Source organism: Acipenser ruthenus, unplaced genomic scaffold (assembly GCF_902713425.1).
Source record: "Acipenser ruthenus unplaced genomic scaffold, fAciRut3.2 maternal haplotype, whole genome shotgun sequence".
NCBI lineage: Eukaryota > Metazoa > Chordata > Actinopteri > Acipenseriformes > Acipenseridae > Acipenser > Acipenser ruthenus.
This window is the reverse complement of record NW_026707668.1, coordinates 7,501-22,657: the sequence shown is the minus strand read 5'-3', so window position 1 is coordinate 22,657 and position 15,157 is coordinate 7,501. Positions and strand designations below refer to the sequence as shown.

The following is a 15,157-nucleotide window of genomic DNA, read 5'->3' as shown; positions in this document are numbered from 1 at the left end:
TCCAACCCTGGTCCTGGAGAGCCCCTATCCAGCAGGTTTTATAGGTGTCTTTACATCAGTGGCTAAAGATCTGGAACACCTGTTAATCTTGACTAATTAAGCCAATAATTGGTTCAATTACGTAACTGAGAGATTGGTTGAAATGAAAACCAGAAGCCCCAGTATCTCTCCAGGACTAGGGTTGGAGACCCCTGACCTAAACCTTGCCGTAATAAACCAGGCCTTCTTTAAACAATCCTGGACCTGGAGGGCTGCTGTCCCTCCTGGTTTCTGTTCCAACTGTACACTAAATTAATTGGACTAATTAAGCTTCTAATAAGCACTTAATAAGTAATTTAGGGTACAGTTGGACACCGGCCCTCCGAGACCAGGATTGGAGACCCCTGCTGTAGATTAATTAAATTGACCACAAAGTCATCATTTTTATAGTGCTAGCATGTAAAAATTGTCAAACTGAACAAACCGGTACCTGCATGTTGCAAATTTGAGGCCCAGCTATTTTTTTTTTTTTACATTTACGTTGCCAATGGCAACGGCAACAGCCATGGAAGAAGATAGTAAACAGAACACCCTTATCTGACCATTAACAAGCTTTGCAGTGACACACCCACTCTTCACTCGTGTACAAAATACCCGCTTTTTAAAAAAAAAAAATTAACACAAAACATGCTGTGAATGGGAGATTAGAAAGAGCATGCCAGTCAAAAGAAGGATTGCTGCTCAATAAAAAAAAAAAAGAAAATCATCAGTTAAAAGTGGTTTTGAAACAGAGTTCGGGGAATCGAAACTTATAAAAACCAAGAGCAGGGCATGTCGTTGCCAAATATTTAATAGATGTTCTACACATGACTTGTATTTTTAAATGCGATATGACAGCAACTACAGTTGTAACTTGAATCGCGTCAGGTATAACTGCAGGCTGGGGTCCTGCTGTCAGCGGCTGTCCTGTGAGAAGCTGTTCTGTGGGAGGGCGTGCGTGCGCAGCTTTAAAATAACTAATTAATAGTGTTCTAATAAATTGTAATGTCTTGAAACTAATTGGAAAGTCTTATTCAAGCAACCCAACTCAACTAAATTATTAATTTACCAGCTGGTAAGACTACTGTAGTTATTATTATTTCTTAGCAGACGCCCTTATCCAGGGCGACTTACAATTGTTACAAGATATCACATTATTTTTACATACAATTACCCATTTATATAGTTTTTTTTTTTTTTTTTTTTTTTTTTACTGGAGCAATCTAGGTAAAGTACCTTGCTCAAGGGTACAACAGCAGTGTCCCCCACTGGGGATTGAACCCACAACCCTCCGGTCAAGAGTCTAGAGCCCTAACCACTACTCCACACTGCTGCCCCTAGTTAAAACACAGAGCCCTGGAAGGCAGGTTTACATTGGGTGTTTATAATGGGCACATGCCTGGCAGGCTGGTTTATAATGGGCACATGCCTGGCAGGCTGGTTTATAATGGGCACATGCCTGGCAGGCTGGTTTATATTGGGCACATGCCTGGCAGGCTGGTTTATAATGGGCACATTCCTGGAAGGCTGGTTTATAATGGGCACATGCCTGGCAGGCTGGTTTATAATGGGCACATGCCTGGCAGGCTGGTTTATATTGGGCACATGCCTGGCAGGCTGGTTTATAATGGGCACATTCCTGGAAGGCTGGTTTATATTGGGCACATGCCTGGAAGGCTGGTTTATATTGGGAACATGCCTGGCAGGCTGGTTTATATTGGGCACATGCCTGGCAGGCTGGTTTATATTGGGCACATGCCTGGAAGGCTGGTTTATATTGGGCACATGCCTGGAAGGCTGGTTTATATTGGGCACGTGCCTGGCAGGCTGGTTTATATTGGGCACATGCCTGGAAGGCTGGTTTATATTGGGCACATGCCTGGAAGGCTGGTTTATATTGGGCACATGCCTGGAAGGCTGGTTTATATTGGGCACATGCCTGGCAGGCTGGTTTATATTGGGCACATGCCTGTCAGGCTGGTTTATATTGGGTACATGCCTGGAAGGCTGGTTTATAATGGGCACGTGCCTGGCAGGCTGGTTTATAATGGGTACGTGCCTGGCAGGCTGGTTTATAATGGTCACGTGCCTGGCAGGCTGGTTTATAATGGGCACATGCCTGGCAGGCTGGTTTATAATGTGCACGTGCCTGGCAGGCTGGTTTATAATGTGGACATGCCTGGCAGGCTGGTTTATAATGTGGACATGCCTGGCAGGCTGGTTTATAATGGGCACATGCCTGGCAGGCTGGTTTATAATGGGCACATGCCTGGCAGGCTGGTTTATAAGGGGCACATGGCTGGCAGGCTGATTAAAAAAAATTGTGATTGAAAAAAAAAATATGCTGTAGCTTGCCATTATCATAATTTCATTCTGATATTTTTTTCTCAGAGAAATGCCTCCCAGAAAGCGTAGGAAGTGTACTTTATCAAATTACTGAATAGTTTATGTATAGAGCCACTATCGTAGTTTGTAGAAAACGTTATATGGCCTAATGTGTATGACTATCAGTAAAGTATCTGATTTTTTTTTTTTTCTAACAACTTATAACACTTTAAAATGTACACTCCACAATAATGTCTTCAGTATTGCTGCTCATGGACAGCACTTTGGCGCATACATTTTAAAGTGTTATAAGTTGTTAGAAAGGATGTTAACAATGAAAGTGAAAATATCAGATACTTTACTGAGAGTCATACCAACACATTAGGATCTGTGTCAGGATGTTAACAATGAAAGAGAAAAAATCAGATACTTTACTGATGCAGTTGGACTAACACATTAGGCCATATACCAACACATTAGACCATATAACAACACATTAGACCATATACCAACATTTTCTACAACCTACAATAGTTGCTCTTAAAACAAGAAACGTAGTGTTATTTACAAGTAAGGTGTTGTATTTTTTTCCTTCAGTGAAAAATCATGCAGAAGAAGCTCATGCTACATCAGCAACCCCTGCTGCTTGTTGAGAAAGCGACACTGCTTCCCCACTGCCACAGGCATGCCCTCCTTCCTCCAGCACAGTCGCTGTGTCACTTCAGCATCCACCTGTATCACTGGCTGTGCCTCGCCCAGCTGTAATACCCGACAGCATGGCTACACCACAAGTATTTGCTGAAGTCGAGAGCCTTCTCCCTCTTTCTTTCAACAAGAGAAAGAAAAGGTAATATAACATAAATAAACAGATTAATGTGATATTGGAACATTCCATAATTTAAGTATTCTCAAGTTCATTCCAAAGGCTTAATGCAGAATTAAATTAATTCTGAATTAAGTAAATACCTTTTTATGGTTTCATTAAATTTACATTTGTGTATCAATTTTGCAATGTTGGCCATATTTTGTATCTTATTATTCTTATACCTTTCCCCCAAAGATACAGTGTGACAGCAGAGGAGATCAGGAAAAGGATAGGTCCACCTGAGAATGTGTCAGCCAATTCCCTGGTTGCATATCTAAGGGTAGAGAAAAATAAAAAGAGTGAGCTTAAAAAGAAGATTTAAGAGACAGTTGGCATTAGTCCTGGCCCAACAACCACTGTAACTTCCCTGTGTTCCAAACTGACTGAGGGTACATTAGTAAATGTCCAGTGCAATGTCAACACACTAAAACATATCAATTAGTAGTATAACACATGGTACAATATACAGACCACTGCATTCAACAGCTTCAAAATACCTTATCTTAATAGTGTAGTGTGGGTAGCCTTGTTTTTAAAACCTAACAATCTAATTATATGTTTCCATTCTAAGTTGTCTTGCATTCAGGCACCAGCTTAAGTCAAATGTAACATGCAAACAGTAAACATTATATTTATCATTAAATAAATCCATTATTTGTGAATATAGAAAATGTAATGTCAGTCTTATTGTACGTTAAAAGTTGATTGTTACAATAATAGTAACACTTTTCTGTCTTCAGGAGAAGCCTGCGATTTAGGTGTGGGCATCGGCAAGTTGGCAGTAAGGATGATTCCTTTTGACAGGATCGCAGTTTTGGAGGGCTCGATCACAACCAAAGATGTTGCCATTGGAAAGCTTCATGAATTTAAGTATGTTTCTTTACTGTTTTACACTAGTGATGAAAAACGCAGGTGTACTGTAACCAAAACGTTAAATTACATCAAATCTGTAACAAAAAATACACTATGAATATTAAATATAGAAAAAGTAAAATCAGACCAAAATATTTCCTATGTAAAAAACAATAAAGTTAGAAAGAGGGGTCAACCAGAGAAATATATGATTGCAATCAAATGTGCAAAATTGTAAAAATAAAGTCAACAGAAGACTTAATTAAACTATATATTTTACCTCTCCAGTTCTTTATGCATGGCACTCATTTTGTGGAAGCACAATTATATCATATTAAATACAGAAGGCAGGATTTGCACTCTGCCTTTACCCGCTATGCCACTTGTGAGCCACAAATTATTATTTTTAAAGTGTAAAGGTACACATTAAAACTTCTAAATAGACTTGCAGATTTTTCAGGGTGATTTTTTCCGCTGGTCATCTCAATATTTTTTTGTTTTTATTTACATACCATTACAAGATAAAATGTTAGGAGCTAAAAACAATCCTCATTAAATATTGGGTAAAATCAGTGTCTGAGGCTAAAAGCAGCTTACATAAAACCACATGCCTGGTTTATTGAGTATTGCAGTACTAATTGTATTATTCATTATTTAAAAAAAGAAGAAGAAAAAAAAATATATATATATATATATATATATATATAATTTTTTTTTATTTCTCGATGGCATCAAGAATACAACAGACCAAATTAATGAAAGTGCTACGGACTTTGACATGGCTACTCATGGACTGGGCTTTCAAATGCTTGATGTTTACAGTTCTGTACTTCAAAAATGTGCCGATTCCCAGATAGAAAAACTGCAGAATGTGTAGTTTTAGATGACACTGAAAATAAGGCATCCTTTGCATATATGTTCATTATTTTAAAAAAGGGCTTGTTCAAAACATTAAGAACATTTCTAAGCAAAGAAAACCTAAAATAGCATTTTACGTAAGGCATTTTCTTTTCTATACAACCTCTTAAATATATATTTAAAAATGTACCATAAACATACATAAATAAAGGTACTGTACAACATCTCATATTTATAGTTTCTTGTTTTATTTGTTTATGATTTAAATATTAGCAGTATTGAAATGTAAAACTGCACATACATGCTTCAACAGACTGATACAGAGCAATACAAAGTACTGGACCCAATTGTGGAAAAAAGTGCTGTACAGAAGAACCCTCCTCCCCACTTCTCAGCTCTAATGACCCCCTGACATGTTCCCCCTTTGAAAGAAATTCAGTTCAGGCTTAGATTTTTATGTTAACAATTTGCTTTTACACTACTCGCTACTTAAAGATTGCACTTTCTATTTACTACAAATCATATTTTTACAACTTCTTTACAAAGTGTTACAATAATGCACATTTAAGTGTTATTTAAGTAATCTGATTAAGAGAGAAAAGGGAGACATACCATATCAAATATCGACCAACTTGGCCAGAATACAATCATCAGCAATTAGAACTATGCAACATATATTTTATTTTTGATAACATGCTGCTTCAAGTAAGAGTGAAATAGCTATTTCACTCTTACTTGAAGAGACCTTTGAGGTCCTTAACAGTTGTAATTAACCTCTATACTTTGTCCAGTTTTGTGTGCATTCTGTAATTCAAAAATAAAGGCGTGGGCTCATAACAGCACACGTTCAGCTCGATTTTAGTATCCGATTCTTTGCTCTGCTACCAATTATTCTTTTTCTAAAGGAACAGACTTTGAATTTGGAATCAGGTCTATGGGTATATAAAGCTTGATTAAGGGGTTCTTTGAGCTGATATGAATGCATGTCTATAGCATGGCTTCTTGCTCTTTCAATGCGTTTTCTGTAAGCATGCAGCCTTATAATTTTTATTTTATTGCTGGCCATGCTATACTGTCCAAATGCTAGTTGGTGTGCACGTTTTACTACAGCATTCAACTCTGGAGATTCCTTATAATCACTGCTGTCACACCACTCCTTTAAGTCTGAAATCATCTTCTTTACACACAACTGTTTATTGTGTGATTGACAATTTGCTGTGGTATTCACAAAGCAGTCAGTTACCTCTTGGTTAGGGTTCTGTGTACCAATTAACTCAGAAAGTCTTAGACAGACACATATTTCTCCAAGACTATTGGCAAGACAGGTACACTGTTGGTTTTGCACATGTACTACTCCAAAACTACCAGCACAATGTACAATTAAATGTTTTCCATCCCACTCATAGCAATGCTGTTCAGTTAGTGAACTGGCTAATTCTTTTCGAATTCCATCAATATCAATCCCCTGTTCTTTGCACATCATTTTTGCAAACTCAATATGCTTGCACAAATTACCCCTTTCAGAAACGGCGCATTCACATGTCCTGCTAATTAAATCCATAGCATAACATTTTGCTTTATCTGCTTCTGAAGGCACTGTGCAATGGCCACCTGATTTGTAAACAAAATTATTTTGAAGGCCTTTGTTCTTCATACGTAATGCAGATTCTGCAGTATCCTGTGTTTTGGAATCAGAAATCCTCTGAGCACCATGAAGACCTTCCAGATACCTGCACCATATACAAGACAGAATACAATTAGTAGAGCAGTATTCTATTATTCACATGCTAAAAAAAGTTATGGGTTGTGTAAATTATATACATGACAAAAATGCATTTACCTGTGGTACACTATCTCCTTATTTGTACAGATACTGAAATAAATGTACACAACAACTTTATGTTCTAGAAAATTACAAATATAAAGTATAATGTATTTATTTTTTGAAATCCAACACTCATTTGCAACACTAGACCACATAAAAATGCTAGTATTGGAAATGTTACACAAACCTCTAGTAAGTGACCACCTTGGTATTAAGTAGTAGAAGTAGTTCATCAACTCGTCTGTTTGCATAGCCATGAAGAAACTGATACTTCATGCTGAAAAAAAATCTATGGGAAAAAAAGAAAAGCAAAAGCAATTTTTTTTTTTTTTTTTTTATTTAGTATCACCAATTTTTTTCCCTTTATCAGCAATTCAACTTGGCTGACCGCAACAACTCCCCGCCTCCTCAGGAGGGATGAGACAAAACATGCGCCCTCCGATACGAGCACTGTCAAAGCCATATGCTATTTTTCGCACTACAAGCCCAGAGCTCCCACCCCCTAGCAAACACATCGTTTGGAGGAGTCGATGCAGCTAGAAATGCCAACGCCTTGAACCTGCAGGCGCCAGGTCAATTATGCGCCACCCTCTCAGAACTCCTGGCCAAAGCTGGCAATGGCATAGGCAGGATTCGAGACAAGTCTGTCTCTTGCCTATAGTGCTGCAACTTATGTTTTTGTTTTAATCACTATTTTTACATAATGCATACCTCTCAACAAGGTTGTTCGTTTCACTGTCTTGGTGGTAAACTCTCCGTCCAAAATTGGCCCACATGTCTGCATTTCGAAACCAATGGTCCTGTAGATACTGTGAAATTACTGAACTGCCAGTTTATCTGTCTGTTTTGACAATCACTTCCTTTGACATCTTTTCAAACTCGGCAGCCTAAAATGAATGAAAATAAATAAAAAAAATGTTAACAGAAAGACATGCATACCAAATAATTTTTTTTCAAAAAATACACGTTTGTCAATATACAAATTCTATTACAAAGATGGGTAGTATAATTATGGTAAATGGATTATCCATGAATGAGCAACAGTATGTCATTATTGTGGTGAGAAGGAAATTAAAAAACAAACTTTGAACTCATCAATAAAGATCAGCACCTTATGACGTTTGCTAACGTGGAAGAAAGAAAGAAAAAGAAACTTACTGTACTGCATTGTTTTAAGGCAATCATAGACCTAATCACTTCATTTTTTGCAGACAGATTCTGACTGCATCCTCCATCACGTCGGACAATCCATCTGTGTACCGCCTTTAAAAAACTAAAAACTAAACGTTGATAATTATCACTGTCTAAGTCTGTGTTAGAAAGTACTATAGCACATGGTCTGTTTTTTGTTTGCTTTCAAAATTGTAACTATTGTACACTGATTTTTTAAAACGTATTGTATATTAGTTTTGAATTTGCTATGTATCATGGATTGTGTAAATTACATAATAAAAATGATCATTATAATAAATCAAGTATAATCAAATCTAAGTATGAAGACGCATGTAAAATGCAATTGGAATGAACAGTTTTCTGACTCTGCTACTTTGTTTCACTTTTGTTAGATCACATTAAGGAACAATGTTTTCATTTTTTATCAATCAGATTGTCATTCAATTCCCTTCCTGTAACCTTCAGACTTAGGAGATACCAAATTTCTACCATAAAATCTTTTTTTATTTTATAATGCACACAAGTTTGCATTCTGTCATTTTGCCAAAAGCTGGTCTGGGAGGAGGCAGATATTTTTCTGAATATATAAGGCAGGGGTAGACACCCCTGGTCCTGGAGTGCCACAGACCAGTGATTCCCAACCCTGGTCCTGGAGGACCCCCTAACCTGCTGGTTTTTGTTCCAACCGAGCTTGCAATTACTTAATCGAACTAATAATTTGCCTAATCAGAGCCTTTTAATTCTGTTAAACAGTTGGGGTTCCAAGTTAGGTGTAAAATTGTATAAGGAACTTGAATTCTCCAACTTTTTATAAGTTACATGATTTGAAAAGTCCAGTTTAAACTATTGCTTAAATTAAGGGTTCAATTAAGTAATTGAGAGCTCGTTGGAACAAAAACCAGCAGGGTAGGTGGTCCTCCAGGACCAGGGTTGGGAACCACTGCCACAAACACTTCAGTTTTTTGTTTACCCCAAGACCCTTAATAAATTCATTGACTCATTGATTAGCTTAATTTATCAGAATTACCATTTGTTCCAGGGATTTAATAATTGATGATTAAGAGATACCTACAAACTCTGCAGGATTGTGGCACTCCAGGACCAGGGTCGCCTACCCCTGATATAAGGCTTTAAGACCTTGTATATGAATTCTACATTATGGATATAAATACCCACTCTCAAGTACTTTTATACTAAGTGCAATTGAAATCAGTAGGTTATCTATAGATATATTTAAATAATTAGTCATTGAGGGTCGATTGCACTGTACCAGTTAGTCCACTTGATTCATCTAACTAGTGCAGGACTGGCTAACCCTGGTCCTTGAGAGCCACAGGGTCTTCTGGTTTTTGTTTTAACCGAGCCCTTGATAACTTAATTGACATTATTAATTGGTCTTAATTGGTCAAAATTCCCATGGGTGCCAGTTGATTAGTGTTTGATGATTTAGAGAGACCTATAAAACCTGCAGGATTGTGGCTCTCCAGTACCAGGGTTGGCCACCCCTGAACTAGTGGAATGAGGAGGTTTAGTCCATGTGCTTGGACTACAGTTAGTACTGTACACCTCTATCCTGAAAAATTTGCGGCCGCCCCAAAAGGTTAGCATTGAAATTCTGTTCAATATTTTTCCATGCCATTTTACGTAATACAACATTCTCGTCTTCTTTGCTGGTGCTGTAAGCTTTGTTAATGTAGTTTTTAATTAGGTGTACTAAATACATCTTTTCCTCTATGGAAAATTTTGGAACTCTTTTAGATGACATTTATTCTACTGAGGGTTTTAAACTGTTAAAAGTTTGATGTGACTTATCTTCTGCATTGCTTCTGATATTGGTCCACATGGGCGGTCTAACGTGTTCTGCATGTTCACATCAGCTGAACCAATTCACATGATTAACTATTTGGTTTTGGTACGGTGCAATCAGGTCTAATTTGCAGCATTTGCTAGACTGCATTTTAGTCCACTTGGTATGGACCAAAGTCATTGCTACACTGCAATCAACCCGGAATGACCCCTAACTGAAAGTGGTTTTGGTTTTTTACCTGAAGTACATGGAACCAGCACAGCAACACCTTTGCATAAGGAAACACTGTGTGTACTGCATTGATTTCTTTCATGTCCCTATCTACCATGACACATCTGCAAAGGGAAATATAAAAAGGAAGTAATACTTAATCTGTCTATCACTTCGTAAATTAAGAAAGCTGATTGTACCGCTACAAGGCTGCCAAATCGGGTAGCGTGAGATGGGTGGGATGGTTGATTGCTGCCATACTTGTAGTTTTACTGGATGGACTGCTAATTTTTTTAATTTTTTTTTTTTTTAAACAAAATTCTACATAATAAGATAACTATATAAACCAGATTAAACTCAGTTTTAAATTAAACCCTATATTGGCATTATGTTGTTTCAAATATCACATTTTTATATCAAACGACACATTACCACCCGAAACATTCTACAGTATAAGCTGTAAATTATGCAATCATGAAATATCATTGCCATGTAAATTACTCATCTTAATCTGTTTATCCTTTGCATTTCATACATAAACTTCAACTATGAATTTTAAAACATATCTTGGCTGAAACTCTCCAACAGCTTGCTGAACTTTTTTCAGACAGTGACAAGATGTCACTGGATTCCTCACTCACAATAAAAAATGCTACAGGTATTCCTCGGCCTTGGTTGCTCTTCACTAGCACAGCATAAAATGCAAAACCATACTGAGTTGCGCCCATGTGTAGAATTGTTGCTCACAAATGTAAAAGAAACGTACGCTCCACATCTATTGGCACGAGTTATTGAAGGTGCTCCTGAGGATTTACCTTTTGGTTTATTGGACCTTTCACATTGCCACTGAAAGTGATTTTCCCCTCTTTTTTTGATAGCTACAAATGTGCCAGTTCCATTCTCCTTAAGACATGTCAAGTGATTTTGCATAAAATCCTCTCTTGAACCTCGTTTTACAATATGTATCGTTCTCTGCACACGTGCGTCAGACTCCTTGCGCAGAGAGTCTTCAAGTGATGAGATCCAGAAATGTTCCATTATCTCACTAAAAGGAAGAAAATAAAAAGTTAAACAACTTCTCAGTGATGTGTGTCATTCCGTAACAAATCACTCAGAAAAGTTGGATTTCGACCCACATTTAAAGGAACCTTCTCACGTACATCATCAATTCACCTCCTAAGAATAAAACATAGAGAACAGCCTTATGCAAACATTAACACAGTGCCCATCAAATGCCACCAGACACATGTGCCCATTATAAACCAGCCTGCCAGGCATGTGCCCAATTTAAACACCCAATATAAACCAGCCTACCAGGCATGTGCCCAATATAAACCAGCCTACCAGGCATGTGCCCATTATAAACCAGCCTGCCAGGCATGTGCCCATTATAAACCAGCCTGCCAGGCATGTGCCCATTATAAACCAGCCTGCCAGGCATGTGCCCATTATAAACCAGCCTGCCAGGCATGTGCCCATTATAAACCAGCCTGCCAGACATGTGACCATTATAAACCAGCCTGCCAGGCATGTGCCCAATATAAACCAGTCTTCCAGACATGTGCCCAATATAAACCAGCCTGCCAGGCATGTGCCCAATATAAACCCGCCTGCCAGGCATGTGCCTATTATAAACCAGCCTGCCAGGCAAGTGCCCATTATAAACCAGCCTGCCAGGCAAATGTCCATTATAAACCAGCCTGCCAGGCATGTGCCCAATATAAACCCGCCTGCCAGGCATGTGCCTATTATAAACCAGCCTGCCAGGCAAGTGCCCATTATAAACCAGCCTGCCAGGCAAATGTCCATTATAAACCAGCCTGCCAGGCATGTGCCCAATATAAACCAGCCTGCCAGGCATGTGCCCAATATAAACCAGCCTGCCAGGCATGTGCCCAATATAAACCAGCCTGCCAGGCATGTGCCCAATATAAACCAGCCTGCCAGGCATGTGCCCAATATAAACCAGCCTGCCAGGCATGTGCCCAATATAAACCAGCCTGCCAGGCATGTGCCCAACATAAACCAGCCTGCCAGGCATGTGCCCAATATAAACCAGCCTGCCAGGCATGTGCCCAATATAAACCAGCCAATGTAAACCAGCCAATGTAAACCTGCCTTCCAGGCCTCTGTGTTTTAACTACAGTAGTCTTACCAGCTGGTAAATTAATAATTTAGTTTAGAGTAACCAACCTTGTTATTCTGTTACCAATATTTGCTTAAGACATAGGACATTAGCATAACTTCAGCTGACATGCCTGGTAAGTTTATTATATTTTGTATTATCATTTTTAACAGCAAAGCAATTATAAATTATGTGTAACTGAATGTTGTGGATCACTGTGAACAACTTGCACACACAGTACAGCATAAATACTATGCTGCACATAAAGTGAATAATTAAAATATACGTTTGAACAACAAAACGAGACAAAGGTAGAGATTAAGCATCACTAAAATTTGAAATGATAGCTACACTTTAAAAAAAAAAACGTTATATAATACAACTTAACAGAAGAAGATATTCATATTTAAGGCGTAACTCAACATTTTTTAATGCCTTTGTGTGCATACGTTCTGCTAAAAACGGTGTATTTTGAGAAGATGAATAAAACATCCTACCTTTTTCATTCCAAATCTGTTCTGCTGCAAAACCTTGGCGCGCAGTTTTCAGTTTGAATGTGAGGGCGTGGAAACAGGCAGCTTTTGCCCTTAGAAGGCGTGTTTCCTTTGTGATGTAACTGAGGAGGCGGGTTTTCGCAGAGAGCTGTTTTATTATCTGCCTAATAGGCAGACCTGCCTGCCAGTCGAAGTTAGGGGCAAACTTCTCCCCTGTGCTAGCGGGACACTCTGAACTCCACACATAAACCTGACGAATTGACGATACCCCCTGGCGACTTGGAGGGGCAAGTAAGCAAAAATATGTGGATTGTGTTCAAAATAAAAACTCAGTATTCCTGAGGTCAAACAACTCAATTTGTTAATTGTACTAGTATTGCTAAAGGGACAAGGCCAGGTGGAACAGGGATATGCAGTTCTGGTAATAATACAATGAAACCACCACTGCAAACTTTAAAAAATTATGACTTTGCCTTCAGTAGTTAATTAAATAATCTTCCCAGCGTTTCAGTATGTTTAACCACTTCACACCATGACGTATGTATGCTTTGTTTATTTCCAGGTAACTCGCTTTATGTTGCTACAACGGTGTTGCTACGGGAAGACTGAGGCTGCTTCTGGCGTTTAAATTTCAGACAGGATAGAACTGAAGTAACTTTTTTAAATGATTGATGTCAGCGAACGTGTACTCGACAGGATCTTATCTTTGTTAAGTACTGTACTGTGCCACAAGCATTAGACAGAAGTGACACAACACGTTTACGAAGAATGAATGTATTGTTTTTTTCTGTACAGATCGTGGTATACCAAATAAATAAAGCAAGCGGTGGGTGAGGCGCCCTGCGTAATTTTAACGGTCACTGTGTGTCAGTTGCAGCGTACTGGTGGGGCGCGCCTCTTATGAAAGTTTTTTTTAAAGGATAGAACATTTTAAATAAATACATAAAATGACAGTTGACGATGACTGTAGGACTTGTAGAACCAGATAAATTATGTTTGAAACTGCAGTGAACTGAGCCGAAATGGCGGCATCCAACTACGTGATATATATATCAGCTGGCTCTTTGAGCTAATATATATATATATATATATATATATATATATATATATATATATATATATATATATATATATATATATATATCGTGTTTTTTTTTGTCATTTGTTTTTTCTAGATTTAATTTAGCTACATATAAATGTTAACAAACACATTCTTAAAAGATTTGACATTTTTGAAACACATGTGTTGCCTTATTTATTACATGCATGATTGATGTGAATTATTATTATTATTATTATTATTATTATTATTATTATTATTATTATTATTATTATTATTGGCATTGTATTCACGATTTGTCAGAAACCCAGAAGTGTAAAAGACTTACAAAGATTTATAGACTTTACATGTGGAATTTGTGATGCGCGTTTTCAACACTTATAAATTATATCTGGAACTACAAATTTCAAAACTTTTAAGAATGTGTTTAACATTTATGTATTTAGCTACATCTGAACTTTTTGTGGTTAAATCTAGGAAAAAAAATACGCAATTTACATTAAATCTGGAAAAAAAAACGGTAAAAATATAGTTAAATTCTAACGTTTTAAAACTAGCCTATGCGAAGTTCAGAGATTAAAAAGAGACAACGTGAAGTTCATGAGACAACAATGAAGTTCATATAAAATATACACTAACTTGTCTGTTAAAAACTTGTTTTCAGAGAAGTTTTGAAGAATTTACTTTTATATCTGCTATGTTGTATTCCTGATTTGACAAATTATTATTATTATTATTATTATTATTATTATTATTATTATTATTATTATTATTATTATTATTATTATTATTATTTTACCTACTCCTAGTAAGATTATTATTTCTTCATGTGATGTTGACACACCTCATATAACACGCTGTATACATCTATACTTTTAATTTTCACTTCAGATACTTCTCGTAATAGTGGTTCTGTCCTGGGGATATGTCATCTACGCAACAAGAATCGCATCAAAATGGCAACTGGAAAAAACATTCAAGACCACAAACTGAACCCTCGATTTGGAACTGAATATAAACACGAATGAAACTAGAAACTTGTGTCAGAAACTCAATGTTAAAAAAATAAATAAATAAAAATTACATTTGATGCTCAACTGACCCTTTTTCATTAAATATGGTTTAATCAAAATATATATGGAAACAGGTATTTTAAATATTGCACATGTAAAATAAAACTATTTTTAAAGTAACATTGTGTGCATTATTATTTCTGACGTTTCTGAATCCAATCAAGTTTAAGTATTGAGCAGTTGAAATTGATTGAAACAGTGTGTCAAACAATGTACCCTAGACATGCAAAAATCTATGAACATGTTATGACAATACGTCTCCACTATGATAAATCCAAAGGAAATCCTACTAAATGTTGTGGTCAAGATTGTTCTTTATACACGTATATTGTTAAACCATAATAGCCCCAGAAAATGTGATTGAAAGTTAATTAGTTACAGTAAATCAAGTAATTTAACTTCTTGATCAAGTATTTGAAACCTAGACTTGTGGAAAACTGCACATTGAGTTGTGATCTAACTTGGTTATGGC

At 37.1% G+C, this 15,157-nt stretch overlaps 1 protein-coding gene and 2 long non-coding RNA genes across 8 annotated transcripts; 2 read left to right on the top strand and 1 right to left on the bottom strand.

Annotated features, from left to right (window-relative positions):
- The first annotated feature begins 2,918 nt into the window (after positions 1-2,918).
- LOC131728020 (uncharacterized) lies at positions 2,919-8,046 on the top strand. Of its 2 annotated transcripts, none has more exons than XR_009322487.1 (3): positions 2,919-3,190; positions 3,949-4,078; positions 7,114-7,252. It is a non-coding gene; the product is annotated as an uncharacterized LOC131728020 (long non-coding RNA). The 2 variants fall into 2 exon arrangements; XR_009322486.1 differs by lacking the exon at positions 7,114-7,252 and adding an exon at positions 7,955-8,046 and having other exon boundaries at positions 2,921-3,190.
- Positions 5,202-12,692, bottom strand: LOC131728019 (uncharacterized). Of its 5 annotated transcripts, none has more exons than XR_009322485.1 (5): positions 12,556-12,692; positions 10,749-10,978; positions 7,455-10,058; positions 6,931-7,032; positions 5,202-6,648 (listed from the first exon to the last, which is right to left on the bottom strand). XR_009322485.1 is itself a non-coding variant. In XM_059019231.1 (5 exons), exons 4-5 carry the CDS (start codon positions 6,998-7,000, stop codon positions 5,766-5,768), a joined length of 1,125 nt encoding a protein of 374 aa, XP_058875214.1. In that variant the 5' UTR covers positions 7,001-7,032; positions 7,455-7,630; positions 10,749-10,978; positions 12,556-12,667; the 3' UTR covers positions 5,209-5,765. The 5 variants fall into 5 exon arrangements, 4 of the variants coding, with proteins under 4 accessions (XP_058875214.1, XP_058875213.1, XP_058875216.1 ...); XM_059019231.1 differs by having other exon boundaries at positions 5,209-6,648; positions 6,759-7,032; positions 7,455-7,630; positions 12,556-12,667; XM_059019230.1 differs by lacking the exons at positions 10,749-10,978; positions 12,556-12,692 and having other exon boundaries at positions 5,209-6,648; positions 6,759-7,032; positions 7,455-7,630; positions 7,902-8,006.
- Positions 12,693-12,745: 53 nt separating this feature from the next.
- LOC117421287 (uncharacterized) lies at positions 12,746-14,826 on the top strand. Its single transcript, XR_009322488.1, has 3 exons — positions 12,746-12,843; positions 13,115-13,203; positions 14,504-14,826. It is a non-coding gene; the product is annotated as an uncharacterized LOC117421287 (long non-coding RNA).
- The last annotated feature ends 331 nt before the right edge of the window (positions 14,827-15,157 follow it).